The 25,601-nt window shown below is 33.1% G+C and overlaps 3 protein-coding genes across 10 annotated transcripts in view; 1 reads left to right on the forward strand and 2 right to left on the reverse strand.

Annotated features, from left to right (window-relative positions):
* LOC130901729 (RNA-binding protein Musashi homolog Rbp6) overlaps nt 1-25,601 on the reverse strand; it is a 1,060,444-nt gene that overhangs the window by 592,028 nt on the left and 442,815 nt on the right. The gene's annotated exons all lie outside the window — the stretch shown is intronic.
* Nucleotides 1,123-3,734, forward strand: LOC130901731 (uncharacterized). Its single transcript, XM_057813300.1, has 4 exons — nt 1,123-1,257; nt 1,687-1,931; nt 2,055-2,187; nt 3,162-3,734. The coding sequence occupies exons 2-4, from the start codon at nt 1,687-1,689 to the stop codon at nt 3,675-3,677; spliced, it is 894 nt and encodes a 297-aa protein (XP_057669283.1). The 5' UTR covers nt 1,123-1,257; the 3' UTR covers nt 3,678-3,734.
* On the reverse strand, nt 2,182-4,365 carry LOC130901730 (putative nuclease HARBI1). Its single transcript, XM_057813299.1, has 2 exons — nt 3,758-4,365; nt 2,182-3,007 (listed from the first exon to the last, which is right to left on the reverse strand). The coding sequence occupies exons 1-2, from the start codon at nt 4,169-4,171 to the stop codon at nt 2,282-2,284; spliced, it is 1,140 nt and encodes a 379-aa protein (XP_057669282.1). The 5' UTR covers nt 4,172-4,365; the 3' UTR covers nt 2,182-2,281.

Genomic DNA, 25,601 nt, shown 5'->3' on the forward strand with positions numbered 1-25,601 from the left:
CTCCGTTAACTTTACTAACGTTTTCTATTGTAAATTATGATTTCGTAGTATTTTCTATCTATTTATTATTTTCTTCATCTTAATAGCACTTTTCTTTTTCTTTATGTGGTTGATTCAATTCAATAAGGTTCAAAATATGACATAAAAAAATATCTATACTAATGGATTCCTAACTGTATTGTACATATCCAAAGATCTTTTCAGGAAATTGAGTTTTCAACAAACAATGAATAGTAATGTGTATTTGCGTGATTTTTTGTTGAAGTGTATTGTAATATTTTTCAACCATTCCAAATTTATGAGCAAAAAATATCATAGAATGTAAAAGGTGACCACCCACTGAGAATTCCTCCTTGCTTTTCTGCAATTAAATGTTGTAAAGAGAATTCTTAAATAGATGAATTATTAGTATTAGAAGATATTGGTGCAAACGACATTTTATGATGTCTGGAAAAATAACCATGACAGCGGCCTTTAACTCCACAACGCTAAATTATACACATGTTAAAAAAGTATCGCATCACTATAATTTCTGATCATTACAAATAACTTATTTATATGAATGTTTTTAGATAGTCTCAACTGTTTTCTGTATTTAAAAGAATGTTACCAACGTGTCTCTGCCCTAGAGCCGGTCTTGCCTACATGTAATTCTAAAATTCGGCGAAGGTGTGCGCGAACCCGCGGAACCCGTTTGAGGTTTGTTTTTTAAATACGTTTTTTAACAAGCGGTTTATTCACATTGTTTCTTTTGGATAATTTCTGGGAAGGTCTATTTAGTCATTTGTTTAGTTTCTCTATTTTTCTAGAATTCTTAAGCAGAGCATACACGGTCAATAATACTGACAGTATCGAAAAATATTGTCAGTAATACTGATCGTGTAATCCGAGGTATTGAAGTACTGAAGAGGGTACTGAAGATTGATGCTTCAATCCATTCATTCCTCAGTTCTGGTCGCCGAGTAGTGGGGATACTGACAGTAATAATGACCGTGTGGCCGGGTTTGCTTCATTCTTCAGTAATGAGGCGGGTTTAGGGTGTGAAAACACGTGCCATCTAATTGATGAAATCTTGGAGTTCGACGTTGGTTTGCTTTTTGTAGAGTTGCCGTTTATTTTCTCTGAAAACGTGAAGCCTGCTTATTTTCTTACGAATTTAAGTTAAATTACGTTATTTAAATTAAGTTAAATTAAGTTTAATTACGATAAATTTATCTTCCTCAGTTATTAAATTGTGCAAAAACTCGTGCATCCAAAGTAAGTACAAGATTATTTTTAAAATACTGTGAATTTAACCCTCTGGGTACCACGGTCCTCATGAAAGTCAAGTACCACAGGGGTCCTTTTTGGACCCCAAATATTTTTTTCCATTTTAAATCTTGGGTTATTGAATAGGAAGTTGAAACTTGGTACTTTCACATGTTTTTGAATGCTAATAATGAATTTTACCTTCAAGTTTACTCATCTTTTAACTTATGCCCAAAAATAAATAAAAGGTGCAACTTGTTTTTTCTTGTATTTTCTGAAGAAACAATATTTTAAAACGGAGTTTACAAAGGTCATACAGCAGAGAAAGTTAAATTCTCGTAAAAGTGTTGGGTCCCAAAAGGACCCCATGGTACTCGGAGGGTTAATAACGAAAATATTAATCATAACTTCATTTACATTTTGTTAAATAATTTGCAGATGGAGGATAATATGGACGAAGATCTTAAATTATTTATTCATACTTTTGAATCCATGCCCGAATTGTGGAGCTCCACAGATCCAAATTACATGAAAAAAAATAAAAGGATGGAAGCCTTAAATAAATTATTGCCTTTGTACAAAAAAATAAAACCTAACGCGGAAATTTCCGATGTCAGGAAAAAAATAAATACATTAAGATCAAATTTTCGAAAAGAACTTAAGAAAATTGAATCTTCGAAAAGGTGAGAATATATACCAACATTTTGATTTTCTTAGTAAAATTTTATTTAGGCATTAGGTATAGTTGTTTTTATAATAATTATATAAAAAAGAAAATATGAAATGAATTTATTATGTTATTAAAGGTCTGGATGTGGTACCGAAGACATTTACACTCCGTCGTCATGGGTATTTTATGCTCTTCAATTTCTTGATAAAATCGAGCAGCCATTCGAAACCCACTCGTCGATTGATGTGGAAAACGAGGAAGAGGAACAGGTATGATTTTGATTGTTTGGTTTTTACCATAAATTTCAGTATTAAATTTTTTGAAATAAAAAATTAACATTTGCAAAAGTATTATGACAAATTATTATGTAAGATTAAAATATGTACAATATTTATCCCTTGTGGATTTTGCGTCGCTTGCATTCCTACTATGTTCTTCACGAAGACTAGCCCCTACATCTATGCTTTCAATTTCGTTTTGTGCACTAAAGTTTAGAGATTCCTTTTTTAAGTAATTATGCAGATAGCAGCATGCTAGTGTAATTTTTGTTGCTTTGTCAGGACCAAGATTTATTGGCTTTTGAAACACACCAAATCTTGATGCGAGAATGCCAAAGGCATTTTCGACTACACATCGAGCTGTGGACAGTCGTTTATTGAAAGTATCTTGCTCCTTTGTACATTTTTTTTGAGGGTATGGTTTCATAAGGTTGCAGTGCAAAGCAAAGGCCTCATCTGCCACAAAAACGTAAGGAAAATAATCCTCTGAACCTGGTAACTTTGTGGGAGGTGGAATATGCAATTGCTTTTTTAGAAACAAATCCCAAAATTTTGTATAAAAGAGGACCCCACCGTCGGAGATCCTACCATTAGCTCCTACATCCACCATTATAAATTCCTTATTTGCATTGACCAATGCCATTAAAACAATGCTAAAGTGTCCTTTATAATTATAATACAGAGAGGAGGTATTAGCCGGTTTTTTTATGGCGATATGCTTTCCATCAAGAGCTCCGAGACAAGTAGGAAAGTGGCAGTTCTTGCTGAATTCTGCTGCAGTTAATAACCATTCCTCTTCTGTTAAGGGAAGCTGTAAAAAAAAAAATATTTTTTAAATAATAATAAGATTGTTATTATTAGTAGTAATAAAAATTTGCTGTAATTAGTTACAAAGAATGTCAATCATTTTTAAAGCATGAAATATGAACATCGAGGAATTTTTTAACTCTTGTTTTATTTTTTAGGCTCAAGAAACTACAAACATAATTCCAGAGGACGATGTTATCACTCAGCCTTCGACTTCAATAAATTACAACAGAAAATCCAAAAAACAAAAAAAATGTAATAAACAATCAGATTTGCTGAATTTAGCGTGTGAGTACCTGACCAAGGAAAAAGAAGGAGATTACAATCTTAACTTAGCGAAAGTTTGGGCTACAAAATTGCAAAATTTGGATGCGTCCCAAAAAATACTTGCCGAAAAGGCCATAAACGACATTTTATTTGAGGCTACAATGGGGAATCTGCATCACAACTCCGTTAAAATCAACGAGCCGCAATCTTCCTGCCTCCATTCATCAAATCCTTCCCAAATACTGAACGGAACCCTTCCTAGTCCAGTCCATGTCCCTTCTACCACCACCACTTCCCCCCAAAAAATTATGATTTTAAACAATAATAACAATTATGATCCAATCGATGATAACGGCATTTCATCAAAAAATAACTTGAAGGACTACTATCATACATTTTCTGAATAAAATAAAATTTTGTAAAGTGTATAAATGCCTATACATACTAATAAAATATTTTACTAATTGAATTTTTTTGTTCAACTTACCTTGATATAATCTCGAAGCACATAGATGAGAGTTTCACATGTTTCAATTATCATTGAACTAATTGCTGCTGGGGAAATCAATGCTGAGAACTTGAGGTCAGCAAAATTTCTTCCTGTCGCCAGGTATCGCAAAGTAACAGCGAGTCGCTCTTTTGGACTGATACTTTGTCTCATATTAGTGTCTTGCTTTTTAATATGAGGTGAAACCATGTCCAATAAAGTTAAAAACGTTGTTTCACTCATTCGAAAATAATTTTTGAAATCTGCAGGATTTTTAACTACTATTTCATTCAATAGGTTTAAATGGGTGTACCTGTCTCTTTCCAACAGCCAATCCTTAACCCATATTCTTCTTTTTTTTCTTTTTTTTACAACAGCAGAAGCTATAACTATTGCCAAACAGGCTCTATCCATGTTAAGTTATCTACTAAAGGATGGAAAGCGGGAACTGACGAATAATATTGACAGTAATAATGACCGTGTGAATTAAACGAACATCAGTAATACTTTCAGTAATAATGATCGTGTAATCACAGAAAATACTGAAGAAGGGCACCTTCAGTACTTTTATCAATACCTACTGTCAGTTTTATTGACCGTGTATGCTCTGCTTTAAGAACTTTTTTCGGATATATAAGCGGATTCGTTAAGCGCAGTTTAGTTTATAATTAAATAGTCGCAGTGAACAGACAGAAATAGAAAGTAAGCGAAGAATTTGAATAAATCATTTAAGTTAGTTAAGTGATAGTGATAAGTGAATTATTATAAGTTAGTGTAGTGTCTAGTGTAAATAAATTGAGAGCGTGTTTATTAATTCACCCCACGAATAAAAATCGTACACATAAGAAAAAAATTACATTAATAATAGACAGAAGGGACATAAAAGCAATACTCTTTTAAAACTAAATACTAAGTTTAGTAATTTGTGTTGCCTCGTCAAGTTCTAATCACATCACGACAACGCCGTTGCATACTTCTGATATCCTCCAAGTAATTTTAATCCAAATTTTCACACTCAACCTTTAACATCTCCTGCAATTGAGTGGTATGAAATCTGTGGATCTCACCCTTCTGTGAATATCGTTTCGCACATAGGGTTTAAGTCAGGGGTGCATGCAGGCCAGCATGAAACTAAATTATTTACCTCGTGAAGGTACTGCTGTCCTATTCTAGTGACATGGGGTCGTGCATTATAATTATCATTAACACGAAATAATTGCCTATAGAAGGGAAATAAGGAACAATATATGGCTCTCGATTCTCTGTAATATACCTATGAGCAAGTAATCATTATCTATCGAACAATACCAATGGGTGAGCCCTTAAAGTTATTCCATCTAACAACATGAAAGACTTTACTCCGAAATTTGTAGAAGGTTTTATGTTGCAAGAAGAATTCAATCTACTTCAATCTTCTATGATAGGTTTCCTCCGGTCTAAAATACATACACAAAATCTGGACTCGTCTGTACAAAGTACATTATCTCAATCTTGCTCATTCCAGTTCGCATGCTCTCGTGCACGATGTTCCCTGGTCAGTTTAGAAGCAGTATCAGCTACTCTGGATCTCACCCTATTTCTCGAAATAATTTGTACGGTCTCTAAAGCTACTCCTACATTTCTAGCATTAGCTGGAAGCTGTCTTGCCGTTACATGTCTTATCCGTTAAGCTTGCGGTCTCAGAAATCTATTATCTGCAGGTAAGTTGGCGAGGTTTGCACTGGGCTTCTATCAGGTCCTCCGGTCTCCCGTTACCTTGATTAACTGATTAATTTCCATTGGAAACGTACCTCTGACTGTGGACGTCTTCAGAAAGAACAATTATTCTAACAATTTGCTTCTTTTTAAATTTCTATTCACATTTATTTATCCAAAGTCAATTCAAGATTAAAAATGCCCGGTAAAACACAAACTGTGTACACTCAATCTGTGCCGACAAAAACAGATCAGATGCAAAATCCATTTAACATTTCTTTTAACTTCCTACCTATCTACTCCAGTTATATTTTAAATTTCACTAATTTATGTTCTCTACTTGCGATTCGAGTTCTAGTTCTTGCGCCGGTTTGAGTAATAAAAATGATTGTTCTAAAGCTTAACATTGACATACCTAGAAAATCAAAAGAGATCAAGAGATATAAAAGAGAATATATAAGATGTATTGGAGTCAATTTCAAGATATGGTTTTGTAGAATGTTTTGATGATTGATTATTCGATTGCGTGAGCAAATTATAATGAAGAAAGAGCACTTTCAATTAGGTATAATTATATATATTTTATGTTCCATTAACTCATTTCCTTTATTTTGATATGGTTGACTAAGTGGTTTAGAATTTCCATGAAAAAGTATCCGATAACTAAAATTTCATATTATGTATAGTTGTAGTTAACTGTTTTTATGAATTTGTCAGATTTAACTTGAAAACAGGAAATTCACTCAAATTTACACGACTTTTCTAGATTGTATAACAACACAAATTGTTTACTAAATGGGCGAGTAACGTTCCAAAGTTCTATTAACTCTTGTTAACTACTGGTATGAAAGCAAGTCCTGTGTTTAGTGGACTGCATTATAACCAACCGGCTTTTTGTGTTAATTAAACCAAATGTGTTGAGTTTTTTTTTATTTTTCAAAATAGGTCAGTCTAAAACTGTGGTACGCCATGTGCTGCAAATAGTTCTTTTATTTTTATTTCGAAATGTGCTTGTTTTGTGGAGTATAGGTAATAATAGAAGTATATTATGATTACGGGATATAAGATGAAATTCAGAATAGAATGTTTTTTTTTTAAATTCTCAAATGAACATACATCTCTAGTTAAATAGAACTCTGTAGCTATAAATTTATGGAAAGGGTTTGTGTATAGGGTTAATGTAAGATGAGAAGAATTTTTTCCGTCGATTAAAAACTGGACCCCCCAATTCAGTTAAAATTGTAAAAAAGTAAAATAATAACAAAATAATATTATGTATGCTTGATAAGGTGAAGGTAGATGGTGCTTTCCATCCGGACAACTCCCCTTCTTACATCACGCAAACTATTATTTGGAGGGGTTAAAAAGGTTACGGCATTGCTGAACTAAAACTTAAATGCAGACTATATAAAAAAAGGACATGATAATGGAAAAAAAATTCCTGTCCCTTTTTAGACTAGCTCGTAGAAAGAATTTATTCTGATACTTCCTATTATTATTATCAAGTAATTTTGGAAGGTTACGTTAGGTTAGGTTGCTTTTCGTATAGTTAATTTTGACCATGAAGTTCCTTATACAAGTGAAAACTGCACATTATGCTTTTCCGCATATTGTTTGAAATGACTTTTGGTTGCTCAATTCAAAAATCTACAGGAGAATATAGCCATTTTATGAGAAAAATATTATGATAATTTTTATCAGAAGAAGCCCCTTTTTAATATATTATTGAAAGTATGCTTTTTTTTAACATAATCTCATTCCAACTCCATACACTTGATACAGTATGTATCGCAAGTCAGATAATTTTTCTGCAACAATAGCACAAGAATGGACAGGCGCATTGTCTCTCTTTTTTTTTTTAGTTTTTGTTTTTTGTTTTTTTTTGTGTTTTGTATCAAAACTTGTAATATTTTGGCCAGTTAATGTTTTCTTTTTCCTAAATAATCGATATAAACTACACATTCAGACAAGGGTATCGCCAGCTTATGACTAAGACGGGAGGGACAATGGGACAATACATATTATGGAGGATAAAAAATATGAACGCCTGGTACAGTCGAGAGCATGATGCGTTACACTTTGGAAGTCTGCCTCGATGACTATTGTAATAAGAACGGTTCTAATATCAATATCAATGTATTCACAAGCTTTCTACAGCACAATAACTAAATCAAAAGTTTTAAACACAGTAATAATTATTTATTTTAACAAAAATATTTGATTAAAACATAAGCTGCGAAGATTTTTTACAAAACTCTCAACCACTTCATCATTAAAATTATTTAGGATTTTATTTATTATAGCTCTGTGTACACTCATCATGGCCAGACAATTACGGAGATCTTCAGACATGGTGCTTCTTAGCCATGTTTTTAGTCTTCTGAGGCTGCTAAAGGATCGCTTTACTGAACAGGTCGTGCATGGTAAAGCGATCAAAATTTTTCCATTTCTAGAAAGAAGTAATTTGTTTCTTTTAGGACATCAACAACTGTTAGATTTGTTAGAATAAGCCTATCGTGCCGCAATTTCTACCAAAGTTCGATTTCATTCTTTATGTTAGGTAAATCATAAAAACTGGCAATAGATTCACAAGTTTGTCATCTTTTGCATCTGCGTCGGTGTAACTTACATAATGCGTATCTTCTTCGGCAAAACGTACTTCAAGGCATGTGATAATTGACTCCAAGTTTGGTATTACTAAAGACCTCTTCCAGTATTTTGAAGGACTTTCTGCTAGATGATTGCTTCTATGACGTTGTTTCCCCGTAATACCCGGCATTGATGTCCTCCTCCAGTCCGACTTTCTGTGTAACAACAGCAGCTTCCTTTATAATTTTGTATGTCACTTTTTCTGGATTTTCACCGTGGTTTTTAATCAGGGCCGGATTAAGATTTATAAGGCCCGGGGCTAAAATAATGACGGGGCCCCCTTAAGGAATTCGAAAACCCGGAAAAATTCACAAAATAATATCAATACGTTAGATTTGTGGTATCAACACATCAAAAAATACAGAATGATTTCCAAATGATGGGACCCTCTTGGACCTGGGGCCCGGGGCTATAGCCCCCCAAGCCCCTAGCTTAATCCGGCCCTGTTTTTAATTAAAAGTAAAATCCTTCCAACGTGTTCCGAGGCTTTGACCTTTGTCTGTAGATATTTCTTATGAACACTTACAGATGGCATTGTCCACAAAACCAATTAAACTTGTTCTGTTCGTAACAATAACTTCTACTTTAAGAATGCCATACACAAATTATACAAAATTAACGTGAATGCTGGTGAACGGCTGTCGTAGAAATGCAATGCACACACCATATCTTCCAATATATTTTTACACTGTTCAATGGTCGTGCGTTTTTTGCAAATGTGATAGTCGTGATGAAAATTACAGCGATTTTAAAAACGGATGTCAAAATCTTAATCTAAATATTTCAATATTTTCTACAATGTAAATAAAACCTTATGCCGCATCATGCGGAATTTATTAATAGGTAAAGAAGTCAATTGCTCGCACGGCATTAGGACATAGGTCGCTTTGCGATTAGCTACATTTGATATCTGGGGGGGGGGGCAATACCCTTGCAGTCCAAAACACTGTGGCCATAAGCTTAACAGCAGAAAAAATTTCCTTCGGCAATGGTTTCGAACGTATTTTTGTTTCTGGAATATGTGTACTCGAGTTTCATCTACTCGTATTGATGGGAGAGTTCACTTGAGTTACATTAAGACAACCTTGCAGATAGCTTTTTAATTTGTTACCTAACCTTGGGAAATAATGCTTACCAATTCGTATGAAATGTTCACGTAACTTTTTGAGACCATCGGTCAAGTGAAAGACCACAAATTTTATTAACAATAGTTATTACAGTAAATAACTCCCAGATGTTAAGCACTATCGGTGTTTATATCATCACTTTCATTAGCAGGTAACCATTAATTCAGTGAAAATGTCAGTGCAGTTTGTAAATAATTTTATTCCACGTAATTAGTAATTGGAATTCTTTTTTTTATATTTAATAAACAATAAAATCAGTTTACTTCATAAGAGTATTAAAACTAATCTACCTGTAAGATTTATATGAAATTTGGACAGATGACATCAGAAGCTTGGCGAAAACTAACAATATACCGTAACGAAATTATTATCAACCTGGAAATAATCACTATTCCTCACTCATATATATTACTTCACATAATATCCTCCAATATTTTTTCGATTTTTGTTTATTTCGTGGTATGCCAATTCAACTTAAAATCAAATAAATGTTTACACTCATTTCACTCTAGAGTCGATATATTTTTTTATATTCCCGTTTTGTGAACTAAACTGCATTATATATTATTCCACACAACATAATAATTATGCGTACGATTCCACATTAACGTCCTTACTGATTTAAGCTTCATGAACTCCATCGATATCACGTTTCTTCAAATTTCTTTTAAATGTTTGCGTACGACTGTAGTCGGCATATATACCAGAAGCAAGGATCAGTGGTAATAAGGTTACCAGAGAATATTTTTTAAAATAAGCTCCAATTTTCGAAATCATATCTACAAATCACCGCAGATAAAATTTCACGTTTTCTTTTGACACAAAAAATTTACAAATTGACATTTTAGTTTTGACTTTTGTTTATAATATATTTCTTTGTTGAACAAACTGCTAGCACTCCGGAGAACATTGAACGAGTAAGGGAAGCCTTTGTCAGAAACCCACGCCGCTCTATTACGGTAAAACGAATTCTGCAGACAGATCTAAATTTCCATCCTCAAGATAGTCGATTACAATTTTGAAGTTGGGGACCCGCTGATTTTTTCTCTAATATTGATCCACTTGTTCGAAAGTTGTTTACCCATCGCAATATTGTATTACGAGAAGGGACACTTGCATTACGATGGATCTTAAAGTGACGGCGGAAATATCGCTTAACAGCAGTTACGGATTCGTTATTTGGCACAAAACTGTCATACGTGTACAAGCGTTGGTCTAGAGTCCACGGTTCCATCTCAATAACTGAAATGCAAATACTATGAACAAGGGAAACATTAGATATCACTCATATGCCGTTGCCACCATGATCGCCTCTGTACAACACACTTCAAAAACATCTGGTTCCCGTGAATGACCCATATAATTTTCAATGAAATAATCTCATCCTCTTCAACGTCGCCTTGCTTTGGTTACTCGTCTCATTTAAAAGTGGCCAGAAATAAACGTATCAATGATTGTGATTCAACTAATGAATCTATTAAATAGTTTGGATTTATTTGAATTCACACAATTTTAATTTGACAACCCGACAAAAAGTTATATAAATATTTAGTGATCCCTTGTTTGGAAGTAGTTCTTTGCATTTGAACGAAATATTTTGCTCGGAAGGTTGCTTATGAGAAAGCTGATGAAAAGTTGGCTTATATGAAAAATTCTTGGAGCTCAGTACAAATTAACTGTTTCCATGTAAAGAAAACCAGCAAATAGTAACTTTTGTCTTTATAAGCATCAATTTTGGGGTGATTACATAAACAGTTAGCTATGAAAATTAAACCTTTTTAGAGCAATATTAGTAATATTTTTCAAAAGATCAAAATACAAATCAACTCAGTTGACACCCCTGCAATCGCAAGTCGCTAACATAAAAAGTGAACACAAATTTGTATTTTTCTCAGTAAAATATATACTAATAGTATAAGCTTCAAAATGGTATAAAATATTGTTTATATATGTTTCTTGCTAGCACAAAGCAACAATAGCTCTAAGTGATAAAGCGTTCACACTATTAAGACAAGGCCATAGTTCGCGAGAAGTGGCCAGCGCGCTGAGCATGAGTCAGTCTGCTGTTTCCAGATATTATTGTCGTTACCAATACGTTACCAACGTTAATCGAAGACACGGTTCCAGAAGAAAATGGTGCACATCCGAGAGAGATGACCGATTCATTGTCATCGCATCGCTGAGAAATCGGGCCCTTACTAGTGTTAAAGTTTAATGAGAGCTCAGAGAAATGTAAGAAGTGGCTGTGAAACTTTAGACAGGTAAACTTGGGCCTTGATAACCTTCACAGTTGAAGATATTGGATTAATGATAATCTAGATGGATACGGGAATATAAAAAACAAAGGCAATTGATAGTCAATGTTTGAGTAAGACATATTCATTTTTATTTTACAAAATATTTTCAAGTCTACACGCTTAGCGATGCTAGACCTTTCTAACATTTCTATGTGACGTAAACTTTTCCTAATCCTATGACTATTTAATTGAGTTACAAACTTTGAGACACAGAAAACCCTAGAAAATAACTAATGCTTTCACGCAAATGCAATGAACCAAAGACTATAAAATTAGTTGTCAGAATACCAGAATACTCTGTATTATGGATGTACTATAAAGAAACTGAGTTGATATGTTTTGTTTTTAAATTTTTGCAATATACCTCAAATCTTTCATTTTGAATAGATTCTACAATAATTAACGGCAGGATTGATTATGGTTTATCTGGGATATAACTGGGGTTTAACATACTGTTGTAATTTACGGAATGTGAACTTGAATGTCTGTAATTTGCAATATATCGGTATGTTCGTGTATTGGACACTTGATATGTATGCAATAATTTCCAAATTCATAAACAATTTCATAAATAAATTAGTTATTGCTGACTGGTAAACTGTTACGGTCGGTTTTTTCCTAGCAATATCCAAAATTGCTTTCGTTTCGGCAAATCTACAGCTGATCAAATATCGCTACTATAGACAGACGGACAGACAAACTGATAGGTGGACAGACGGACGAACAAAGCGCTAGGAATCGAACTTTATTTTGTAAAAAATGCGCTAAAAATTAGCTTATCGAAACTGATTTGAATTGACACTGTTGTCTGAAACATGTTTTGTTTTTATATTTAATCATGACTAGAAAGATAAACAACTTTCAATACGTAATTAAAATAAAATTAAGAACCATACGAATATCCGGATGAAACAGTTTCAGTATAACTTATCAGGGCTGATTCACCACGTCCGATCCACTCACAAGAAAAATCGTAAAAATATCATATCTTAGTAGCCGGTTATCGGTGAAGGCCAAATTTGGAGAATATGGAGTGTAATCAAATAAAGCCTGTCTGAGCTATACAAGAAAGCTTCTCCTTACAACGTTTTACGTTATTTTTTAAATTAAATTGGCACGCTAGGCTACTAGAATTACGCAATCGACATTACCAAAATGCAGTGAGCATGACCTCCCCGACTGTAGGCTGCAGTGAATCTCGATGCTTTTATTTTTTATTCTTCTTCACTTCAGTTTTTATATCATAGTGAATTTTGTATAAAATCGTACAATTTTATCATGTTCAGTAGTGAGTGAGTTCCACATGGTTGACAATCCACATTTTCAACTATTTGTCGATGTTGTAACATGAATCTACAGACTTTCGTTTGTTGTAACAGTCTATACAAAACTGCCTACCATTCCACAATGTCATATGGTACTATTCTATCTACAAAGCTATGTAAATTTACATTGGGTTTAACTCTTTTACAGTTTTAATGACCGTGCGTTACTCGACACGATCCATTTTGAAATTGAGATGAGAGAGACTACGTCGAATTTGAGCTTGGATTACAACGTGACGTCTCGGTTTATTATTGGTTAGTGGTCTGGATAAAATACAATTATGGAAAGTGTGATTTCTCGATTAAAATTATGGTGTCTGACATTTCTTACAGAAAGATGTAATTAATTGAATTATTGTTTTTGATAGCCGTGAAACAATTTCCACATTTAGTGAACATTCTAATTTTAATTTATAAAACGTTGGAATGGGTTATGAATGTATGGATAACATTGCATAATGTTTGTAATTAATGAAATTTGTCACTAGGTCAAGCATATGAAACAACAGTTTTAATCGCCGAATGGAAAAAAATTGCCGTAATATTTAAAAATTATGCACCAGTCAGTGGCACGTGCTGGATATAATTCCATATCCGTGTGAGTGTAAAAACGTAATAGTTCATATCAATATTTTAAATTGAAAATGAGTCCCGGACGTGTGATAAATGGTTTTATTTCAACCAACATGATTTATATCAAACAAGTGCGTGTTGTGTTATGCATTTCTCACTTTATTTTCTATGCTGGAAATAAATTCGCCGCCATTAGCAATGAGCCTAAAAAATATGTTCATTAATTGAACATGTGAAAATTGAAATTTTGAAATTTATTCACTTTCGCTTTATTAGAACGTAAATTATACTTTATACATCGATAGATCTATCTATTGGGAGTCAGTACAGTAAGACTTGTGTAGAATATGGTATGAAGTTTATTAATTCGAAAATGGAAGACAGCACAACTTTAATGATCGAAAAGTTCTAATATAACATCATGAATTAGTGGCGGAGAATTTTAATGATAAAATGTTGAAATTTATAAGAACACAAATTTATTTAAATTTTTCTTTTGACCTATTCAATGAGTTCAATGAAAAAAATAAGCCGAGTTCACATATTGCAGTCAAAAATTCCAGTCCAACACTGGAATAATATTAGATATAGAATATGAACCTGTACCATCCCAGTGATGGATACAATCCCGTTGTGAACGGCCAATCAAGTATTTGATTATACATTGGACAGTTAACTGATGTGATTGTCATTGTTAATCTGTACTCATATACACACCCACACACATATATATATACAATTCAAGATCGACTTAGGTAGCCTTCAAGTTCTTAGTAAGTATTAAAATTTCGAATCTGTGCTGATTTTAAATTTTCATTCATTAGTATAAGGAAAATATTAGTAGAAAGAGGGTTTGTTGAAGTGGGCCCTGATATAGGAATTGCTCCTCTGCAGGGCCGGTGTCGTGGCGGTTGCGTGGAGTTGTGTTTGCTAACTTTTGTGGACGAGTAAGAATCGAAAAGAGAGTTTGCAAGTAAAAACGTTTTTTTTTGTTTGGGTTTTTTCTGATTTTCTGAAAAATCTTATTTTTGATTTCTGAAAACATTTTTTTCTTAATTTTAAACTTAACAGGGGCAGGCGGGTACAGCTGGGGCTGCGTTATCCCCTATCGTCGGCCTATAACACCGACGATCGACGAAGATTATGTAGGGTGCGTGTGGGAGTTCGAATTTTATATGATGTATATGAGAAAGCTGGCGGGAAGTCTGCCGGTAAGGTTGGTTTTATTATCACAAAAAAGGGCAAGGAATTGTACTTCAATGGCTCAGAGAGTATAAAGAAGAATATCACCACAAATGTATTGGAAGTTACTTTTAAGGTGTTACTCATGTTAAGCATTGTAGATAAAGAGACCGTTTAGAATATCTTCAAGGAACTCTTCGAATTAAGTGGGAGGTGGATTTTAATTTTTATTTCAAATTGATCTGATGCGCAATTAACGAAGATTATCGTTATTATTCTTTATTTTCTACATATTTTTGTGTCAATCTCTTTTTTTTATCGCATTTTATTTTTATCGATATTACATCACATTATTATCAAATAATTAGTACGGAAAGATAGGAGTTGATATTCAATTGATGATTTTAAAAGCCTTTCTTCAGCTTGCTTTCTAATACATGAAAATGCAATATTCGTTATGTCGGTTTTCCCGGTTAATCAATGACAACCTAATTATTCAAGCAATAACAAAAAACTTTAACGATAATTTTATGTATTACTCACTTACGTGTACTATTTTATAACTAGTTCTATCAGATTTGATTACGTCACTTGTCAAAAGACTTATAATTACCAGTCGGAAGTCGATATAAGGCGGACGTTTCTCAAATGATAAATGACAAATTGGATCATTATTTCACGTTATTCTGTCGTCCTTAATAGTTGCATTTTATTAGGGTGACCGCGACAGTTTCGTCAATAGTGTTTATAATTTTACATTCCAATGTAACAAAAATTGTATATCAGTAATTGTTAATAAAACAGCGTATGGTAGAGAACTGGAAAAGGCGATCAGACAATATGAATTTATTAGGCAGATCGATTAAATAAGAAATAGCTATCTATAAAAAAGTAGTGTTGATTATTTCGAAGCTGACAGCAATAAACTACAGTTTTTTATTTGTATTGATAGTATATTAGACTACAAGGCCCTCCTTGGATAATCCCTATTCCCACCATCAACATTTAAAAAAGAAGAAACAAATAGTTCTCTAATAACAAAATCACTCCGTACTCTTACGGAAGAAAGCTTTAAAGAATACCATTTTCTGTATACCGACGTATCCAAAACACCCAATGGTCTAGGATCTGCAGCAGGCACTAATCATCGCTAGAAGAAATCAATACAATTGAACAGCCATAATAGTCATTTACAGGCATCCCAGGAAAAGAAAAAGCAGACAAAAAAGCAGCAGATAACAACAAAGCAACAATTGTACGAGAAGTGATAACAAACGACTATAAACGGACAATCAAAACAAAAGTTCAGAGCAAGGGCAAAATGAGTGGTACAGATCGCAGTCGATATCAAAATCTATAAAACCATCCGTCCAACCATGGAAACAGTTTTAAAAATCGTTCAGACCAAATAAAATCCGATTGTTTAAGACTAAGGCACACTAAAGTGACACATTCATATTTATTTAACCGAGAAAACCCACCAATATGTGAAATTTGTAACGTTAATCTAAACGTGAAACACTTATTGTTGCACTGTCAAGAGTACAAAAACGAAGTAGTAACCTAACAACTTTCCAAACACCATAATTTCTCTAGTAAACAATAATTATTGTAGTACCACAAACTTATTCAAATATCTAAAAGACACTCAACTGTATCATAAATTGTGAACATGTCGCTAATAACCTTCGAAGTTGATGCGACAATAAATATAAAAAAAATATTACACTACATGGGAAACAAAAATATAAAAATAAAAAAAATACGTCCATATCCTAGGTTTTCAGAGTCAACAAAATGAGCAAGTTATACATCGGGGACAGTTATAGAGAAGGCGAAGGACCACTCGTATTAGATCTTTTATTGCCGAATAAGGTTGGAAAGGGTTCACCCGAGGCAGAGGAACACACACACACACACACAATAAAACGTTCAGAAAAAGAAGCCAAGAGTGTACAGCTAACAGGCTAGCTCTTAACAAAAAGATAAAACTTCCCAAAATCTCCCTCAGAACTCAGAGAGGAAGGAAGGTGTCTACTCGCGAAACTGTGACGCGAATGAGGATGAGGACCTGTCGAAATGACAGGAGGTTGGTGGAATACCCTTCTTCGCACCCATCCATGGATTTATCCGGAAGTGGATGCTTAGAGAGATGAGTTTTCTCATGAGCACGTGTCTATATGTGGGGCGAAAGTAGAATTTCGGCCTTGCGCGCCATGATTCCCGAGGCGAAGCCGAGCCATATCAAATTATAAATATATTAAAACTCGAGTAGCAACCCTCGTATTACAATTTATTTGATATGCATCGCAAATTATTGAAAATAGAATTAAATGCTAGAAAAATACATTAAAGTATTATTTTTCCTATTTGCCAATATTCTTGTCATCAGTGCGCGGCTTATTTGATGCTTAAAAGATATAATTTTCAACTCAGTCCTTAATTTGTGATGTTTTCAATATCTTCTCATTATTGAATCATGAAACTGTCGATTGTTATGTTATATCACTCATGACCGTGTATTTCAATTAAACAGTTGATAATTGATAATGATAACTTTTCGTCGGGATTGGTGTCGTGCACACGTCATTGCGTGCGTTACGTTCTTAGTCAACACTTTTGACATCATATCACACAACGTAATTACAAATTATAAAAAGTTAACGCGCAACGGGTGCCAATAGTGAATTCTTAAAGCAAAGTAAGTTTGAATTTAATGACTTCGTTAGTATAATAATCCAAGACAACGGCATCAGTATGACATAATTCAATACAGGGTCATTCACGGGAACCGGATGCTTTTCAAGTGGGATGTACACGGGCGCTCATGGTGGGAGGGGCACGTGACTGGTATCTAGTATAGTTTGTGCGAAATGACGAATCCGTAACTGCTTTTCAGCGAAATTTCCGCCATCAGTTTAATATACACCGTAAAGCAAGTGTCCCTTCTGGTAACACAATATTGCGATGGGTAGGTCAAAAGCCCACGCCGCTCAATTCAGATGCATTCAGCAGCATTTCAAATGAGCACCAGTACGATAAGACGAATTCTGAATACAGATTTAAATTTCCCTTCTTACAAGATAGCCGTCGTGCAGCAGTTAAAAGAGCAAGATTCCCAGCAGCGGTTACAATTTTGTCGACAAATGCTTACTTTTTTTGAAGAAAATGAAAATTTGATATTGTTAATCAGTGAGGAAGCCCACTTTCATCTCAATGGCTTCGTCACCAAACAAAAATGGCCGGTATTGGACAGAAAGAAACCCACATCAGCTTCACGAAAGACCACTTCATAGCCCAAAGGTGACTGTCTGGTGTGCAGTATAATTTTTCGTAAGTAATAAGTAACAAATGCTATGATTTAACAAGTGTTTCTGTACCAATAAAACTTTTTCAAAGTAAATATTCTATTTTTTATAATTATTTTAAAAACATCCGGTTCCCATGCATACAATAGCTGCAGAAATGAATAAATATGGGAAACTATTTTGGTACTGGTTTCTCCATGAATTCCATGTTATGAAATTTTGGTAAATTTTCGAAACGAAGCATAACACTGTGGTATACAGTGTGTTTATAGCTTAATTTTTGCTAGGCTAACAAAAATATTTAATAATCATCTTTCTAAAATAATATATTTGCTAAACAGAAACAGTAAATTGTTTGACATTTGACTTTTCAGTTTAAAGTACTTTTTTCTACTAAACGCTGCATCTCATTGTTCTACCAAAATTCTCCTTCCCTGAAAGCAGGTTATTTTTTAATAATGCTCAAGGTGGTAGCACTACTCCTTCGAGGTACATAAGCATTTTGATGAAATGAGCAGAACATTCGCGGAATAAATGCTAAGCTGTCTCTAAGGTATTCTCCAAGAATCTGCTGTTGTCGTTCCCTGCCATGCCTGTCGTCTTAAGGAGGTATTAGACGGGGTAGTCAGCTGTCAAAAGACCTACCACCAGCTTAATCTCGTTCCTGGTTATCACAAAAAGTTCCTCAAGCATCTTAGCTGATATGATTATGAATCTTCCTGTCTGTCATTTCATGAGGGCACAGAAGGAGCCTAGTTTTTGCCTCTTTCTTGGCAAGGAAGTTTGCTTCCTCATTGACTGGTGTACAACAGTGCCTCAATAGCCTTCAGGACCTTCAATGACACTTGGCTATTCGAAAGAATATGAATGTGCTATCTAATGTTTATTATTAGCAAATCTACATAAAAAATAGTGAGGAACTTTCCCAGTGATCAGGTAACTCAGGTATTTAATGATACACTACGAAAAAACTGAATATTTTGTAGAAAATCATTTTGGTATAGAATTTTTCTGTGATTTTATCAGAAAAAAATAGTATAAGATGATCAGGAACGTAAAATGAAACTTATTCCACATGTATGCGGAAGCTTGGATCACAAAGATCTTTTAAAATTGATGTTTATGGGCACTACTATTATTGAACTATTATTTGTATAAGACAATTTCGAAGTATTTAGATCCGTTAAGAAATAGCTCATACAATGAGTAATCTAGTTGTTGTTGTAGTAGCACACTTAAATCCCGCTATTTGAAATTACTTGAATGAAATAATTTTTGCAATAGTAATGAATCAAAAGAAGAAGCAAAATAGAGAGGCCACCCAGGTCTCCCGATTTAACGTCTATTATTAAGTCTTTCTGTGAGATATAAATTATGGTATATGAGACAAAACCTGGGTTAATTAAAATAAATTGGAAAATGTAATACTGATAACAATTCGTCAACTAACAAAACAGCAATTACGTGAATCTAAGCCAACTGTAGAAAATTTATTTTTGATCTTCGGGATTAGGAAGAAATCATTGGGTGCCAAACAAAGACTGTACCCATCAATTTCATGTTCTGACGTTTTTGTTTGAACTGTTGCGTAAGTGGAGAACAATTTGTCTTCTGCTATTGGTTTCCTGATTTTTTCAAATATTTCTGACAAAAAATGCTGATATATCATGCAGAATTGACCGTTCGATGTAGTTCTAATGAGACGATAGCGATATGTCCAGTTATTCGGAAAAAACAGACCATTTGCTACGAACTGCTTCGAGCGATAACAACTTTTGTTGAATTTGGCTGGTCTTGAAAGACTTGAAAGACCTATACGATTGTTGTATTTTTTTTTCGAGTTCATATGCAGAGATCCATAATTCGTCGCCTATCACTATATTCGACGATTTTTCAGCATTTATTTACACAAATCGACACACAGTTTTTTTGTGGGTGATTGTCAAATTAGACGGTATCCAATCTTTTTGACAAAAAAATATTCATGCAATATTGAATGTATACGAGTGGAATTAATATCAAGTAGGCCTCAATATCACATTGCAATATCAGTTTACGCACAGCATCGATGTTTTTTGGCACAATAGTCGATTTTGGACCACAAAATACTGTAGCGAAGTGCTACCATGATTGAATTCGAGAAAACAGAGAAATAGACAGGTTTGAGATGGTGCTTCATAACCAAAAGTCGTATCGAGTTGTTCGTCACACTGCTGTTGTTTTAATACACGTCCAAAGTCATAGAAAATCATCTGTTGAAAATTAATTCTATTGTTTGACCAAGATAAGTGTTTCCAGTATAAGTAAACAATTCAAATAGCACTCGTATGACAACACTTTCTGATTACGTTCACAATTAAAAATGTCACACTTTATGATGGCAGTGTTAGATTTGACATATTCACGTGTTGCCACATCTCAAAAATAGCAACGCTTGTATGTTGCTTATACAAAATTTTCAAATTCGGTGTTTTTTGAAATATCTTGATTCAAATCTGCACAAAGTATGACATTATCGCGATTTAACAAATTTTGGTGTTTACCTATAGCAACTATAATTAAAATTTTGTACGGGAAAAATCATATTTTTGTTAATTCAATAATTTTTAACTATAATGTTCAAAATTTTTTCGTTTCTGTATATCTACAGCTAGTAATAATGCATTTTTTCTGTAAAAAATGAATGAATAAATAAATAATAAAATGTTTTTAATCAAAATAGCCCTAAAAAAATGTCGTAGTAGTGTCAGTGTAAAAGAATGTTATAACGTCAAGCGAAGTGTCTCAGGACCCACTTTATTGACACTATTCAATGTACTAAATAGATATATAAAAAATATCGAAATTTGATGTTCCTTAATCTGGGATGTAACTTCACACTAATCATCAGTTAACATGGATTGATCTTCACAGTATTAAGAAAAACATAACTTAATTAAACCGACAACTTCACTATTAACTTTAAACATTAATTCGAATCAACTTAACAGGTTATTAGATAAATAAACAATCCTTCAAACTACTGTCTAAATAAACCTACCATGGGTTTGATAATCATGTTATTTCTCGGACAAAATTATTAATTGAATATAAACTATCGGAGTTACATTACTCATCCCATCAAGTTATAGTGTTCTGTAGATAACACAAGCAAGTATAATTAGTTTGAGAGTTTCAGAGATCTCGTATACTTTTACATGTATATTAACATGTTATTTGAGGGACATATATTCGTAAACTGGATTAAAATGTATCTATTCTTGCTTAAAGGAATATGAAACTTATATACCGGGGCTATATTTAATGTTCATGCGGGATATGTAGTATCTTAGTGCTTGCTATTGCGGTTGAAAAAAAACTCTCTTCATTTTAAAATTACGCGTGAGTGTTTTCGTAAATGAAACTATTACTTGAGTGCGAGAAGTTTCCTTGACGCACGCAAATAAAACTAGCACGCGCAAACTATCATTGTAGCACACAAATTGACTGTGACAACTGCTAACAAAATAAATAACCAAAAAAAGATTGATTGATTTGAAGTTATTTAATTCCGTGTATTTATTCAGGTGAACTTATTTTTTGAGAATTAATATTAATTAATTTGTATCCATGGAACTTCGGAAGTCGGTAATTCTTTTCATCCATCTTGTATTTTCTGATCCTCTTGGCCCAGCTAGGTTTATGATATCCAGGGAAAGTTCATGGGAAACTTTAGTAGAAGTACATGGATGAGTAACCTCAAACAAAGGATATATGAGAAACTGGAAATATTCAAGTATAAATTAAATTAATACCGCTAATAAATCTGTACAATTTCATTTTTTTTTATATTTGCGGCAAATTTTGATTAAACTGTGGCAAACATTTAGAAATAAACCCCGTACTCTCATTGATTGCACGATAAACTCTATGGCTTAGTTTCATGAGCATTTATAGTTGCTTGGAATCATATATCACTTTAGTATGTTGTTTTGCGCCAGGTTATCATCATCGTATGTTTTTTATTTGTTTTCCAAGCTCGGATTATGTTCGGAAAAATGATGAAAACAGATCTGTTTCACCGTTATCAAGGATTTTCCCATACATCAGTTCTTTTATTTCTAGTCAATTATGTTGAGCTCATCAGGTTACATTTTATTGAAATCGAGGTTTTTACCCTATTGTTTTTTTCATTCCAACTGCCATATGAAGTTTAGTTTGAAAAAACAACCACAAATCATATGACCGCAATTCCATGTGCACAAAGAGTTTGTAATTTGAAAAAAATTCAATATGTCAAAAATACTATTTTTTTTCAAATGCTCGAACTCTTCGATTAATAATTTCAATCACCATTTTTCATAGACTGTTAAGTATTATAGATTAAATGAATTATTATTAATTAAAATATGAATTTTTTAACTCAATATCAAAAATGCGTTGACAGTGGCGTGGTTAGGTCATATAAGGTGAGTCAAATTTAAATCTCCCCTTTTTGAAATAACTGTTTTCAATCACTCTCAAACAATTTTTTCTACCATAAAATTGATGGTATTATATTATAGCTGAACGTCCACAATATAGATATTTCTATTCTATTGGTTAGTTACCAAAATTTTTTGGTGTTTCAGTTATACTAACTTCAAAACTTGAGAGTAAAAAGTTCCTGTGAGCTATGTTATTAACCAACTTTATCGACGTCTTCTAGCAGCCACAGATCTAAATATCTATTTATTTAATAAAAAAAATTTTCTACACATATTTTTCTTGAAATATGAGCAATATTCGAAAATGTTTGTAGGAAAAGGGTTCCATATGTTCTTATATTCCTAAAAAAAGCTATCATTCTGTTATCTACAATATATTCCGATCAGTTGGTGATGACACTAAACGAAAACCAGAAATTATAAGTTTTTATACCAAATATAAAGTTGACGTTGACGCAATGGACCAAATGGTCCTATTGTACCCAAATAATGACGATCTTCGAGATGGCTAATAGCAAAGTTATTCAAACACGCTAGATATTCCTTTACTTTTTTGATACATAATTTATCAAGAAAATAATATATGCGTAGCTTCTCAATAAAGATTGCTATTGAAAGCATTCTAGGTCATAAATACTGGTTCAGTAGTTCCAATAAAAAGAAAAAAGATGATAGGATCTTACCATGTTTGCAATGCATTACCAATTGACTTGTAGCAGCTGTGCCAATTATTGTCACCGGTGAGTATATGACGAGCACTCAATCATTATCATGCAGTGTGTTAAATGTCAAGTTTAATGTCAACAATTATAAAAAATGTAATATTTCTCTTTATTTTTTGCATATAATTTCTGTATGGATGTAGATGTGACGAAAGGAAAGAATTTTTGGGCATTATTCGGAAAAAAAAATAATTGAATTTACCAAAATGTGATCCCATTGGCCAAATGACCTCAAATTGTATGAATTGACGTGAATCTACTTCAACATAAGACATCGATCAACATCAAATGATTAAAGATGTCAATGAGCTTTTGAAGCATTTGGGGTTATTTTTCATTTCGTAAACTAATTATTATGAGAATTGTCAAAAAATAATGAGGACAAATTGAATTGAATAATCGATATTTTCCTTGTTTTATTTTAATACTTCGTTTAATAAATTAAGGTTTTTACTAATTTTATAAAAAATGCGCTATAGTCGCTCGCGTTCTCAGTTTTCTACGGACTATTTGTAGGAATACACCACGGTGGTTACCCGGTTAATACTGCAAAACATGAATGGAACGGAAAAACTAACGACGTTGACAATAATATTTCCATGAAAAGAAAGTATATTTTACTCACGGTATTTTTCGCGTTTTTGCAGGAAACATACTTAGATTAAACATCGTCAACAATGCATTCGAAAAATGGAATCCAAAATGAAAAGACATTTGATGAATGAAATCTGTGTAACGCACATCACATCATATTTTTGTGATAAACAGGAGTTATACAAAGCCAATTTTCATGAATATTTTTTAAAACTTCAAGCTTCAAGCACCGTTGATAAGAAAATGTTTTCTCTATTGAATATAGCCCATTTTGAACTCAAAATAATAATATTGTATTGCATTATTATCCGACATAAAGGAAAAATTTTCATCCTTGTTTTTATTTCATTAAATTATCAAATCCGCGCCACCTAAATCCTTTAACGAGTGTTTGAAAGGATTCTATTGATTCAGAAATAGCGATTATTGTAATTAATAGGAAATGCACCAATTTCGCTGCTCCGCAACGAGTAATCCAATATTGTTGTCGATCCTAATCTTGTATGGAACCAGAATTGCCCATCATATTGACCAGATTCGTATCAATATAGCTATAATACGTAAATGCAAACGCATTCGAGCATATCGAATACCAATTAAGTTATTATTGCCGTTAGAACATTATCGACCAAGGATAAAGTTTGCGGTATAAAATTTACGACGCTAAAGTTAACTGTTCAAATAGTGATAAATGGTTGAATGTAAATGTTTATGTATCATAAGTAGCGAATATATCAATGAAATTATCTATATATAAAAAAATGTTAGTCTCGCTAAAACTCTAATTTTGGTCTTAAATTATTTTGGAAAGGGAAGGTTTGAAATGTTGATAAATATCAATATGCTCGGAATTAAATAAAAACGATTACCGCTACGTGCGAGAGAACTTTCTTTACTTCGGTGATTGTGAAATTTCAAGTTATGTCCTCTTTTTTTTAGTTGATCAAGATGAAACGTCGCTGAGGACATCTCGAGGACATCTCGATCGGATTCATCACATTACTCACAGATTTCTGTCATATTACAGACTCAAAAGAGGGGCTTATTCAGAGTGTTTTCCCAGATAAAGCGCAACGGTCAAATAACTATTACTGTCTGGGTGAACGAGCAATATTGGCGACGATTTCAATTTGACCATTCAGAATTTTTTCCCGGCCAGAAAAAATAGCGGAGGAGATAAACCAATAAACCAAGGAAATGAAGAAAACAACCAAAAGGATAATTGATTTATCATTTAGAAACAATAGGGAGAAATAAGTTATAAATTGTGAAAGAAAGAACAGTTTTTCCAGGGATAGAAAGGCATGAAAGAAATGGGTAGAAGAATCCTAATCATAAAGACTTGAAGATAAGAGAAGAAGTGTACATTCAATTGAAACTGTATACACATACCATCATGTTTGTCTTCTTTACATATTTTATATACAGATGAATCGCGTTCTGGACAAACTTTATCTTAATTAAGAATTTTCTTATTGATTAATTGTATAATGCAATTGGTCAGTATTATTAGGTATCATGAGGAAATACTACTCTTTATCAATTTAATACCGTTTTCACACAGTAATGTGAATTTAAGATATAAATCTTGCAAAACTATAATTCAAATTATATATAATTTTTATTATTAAATTTAAATAACAATTCATGAATATTGAAAATGAATATTTACCTTAGAAAGAAAATTCAAAATTTTGAGTTAAAGTAAATATAAGAGTTTACCTCGAATCCGTTATTTAACAACTGATTCCGATAAAAAATTAAGGAAAATTGTCATGTAAATTTCCAAAGCTTATAAAAAACTCGCAATCGATCGGAAGTTTGAAGCACATTTGTTTAAGCAAAATTGTATAGAAAATGACAAGATCAACTTGTTCGACTCCATTTTACTTGATGTCGAATAAAA

This window comes from Diorhabda carinulata, chromosome X (genome assembly GCF_026250575.1).
Source record: "Diorhabda carinulata isolate Delta chromosome X, icDioCari1.1, whole genome shotgun sequence".
NCBI classification, from domain to species: Eukaryota; Metazoa; Arthropoda; class Insecta; order Coleoptera; family Chrysomelidae; genus Diorhabda; species Diorhabda carinulata.

Excerpts from the sequence above, each read along its gene's own strand:
- LOC130901730 (XM_057813299.1), bottom strand. The coding sequence starts at position 4,171 with ATGGATAGAGCCTGTTTGGCAATAGTTATAGCTTCTGCTGTTGTAAAA. Across the intron at positions 3,008-3,757 it reads TGCTTCGAGATTATATCAAG|CTTCCCTTAACAGAAGAGGA; the intron begins GTAAGTTGAACA and ends TTTTTTTTACAG.
- LOC130901731 (XM_057813300.1), top strand. The coding sequence starts at position 1,687 with ATGGAGGATAATATGGACGAAGATCTTAAATTATTTATTCATACTTTT. Across the intron at positions 1,932-2,054 it reads AAAATTGAATCTTCGAAAAG|GTCTGGATGTGGTACCGAAG; the intron begins GTGAGAATATAT and ends ATGTTATTAAAG. Across the intron at positions 2,188-3,161 it reads AAAACGAGGAAGAGGAACAG|GCTCAAGAAACTACAAACAT; the intron begins GTATGATTTTGA and ends TTTATTTTTTAG.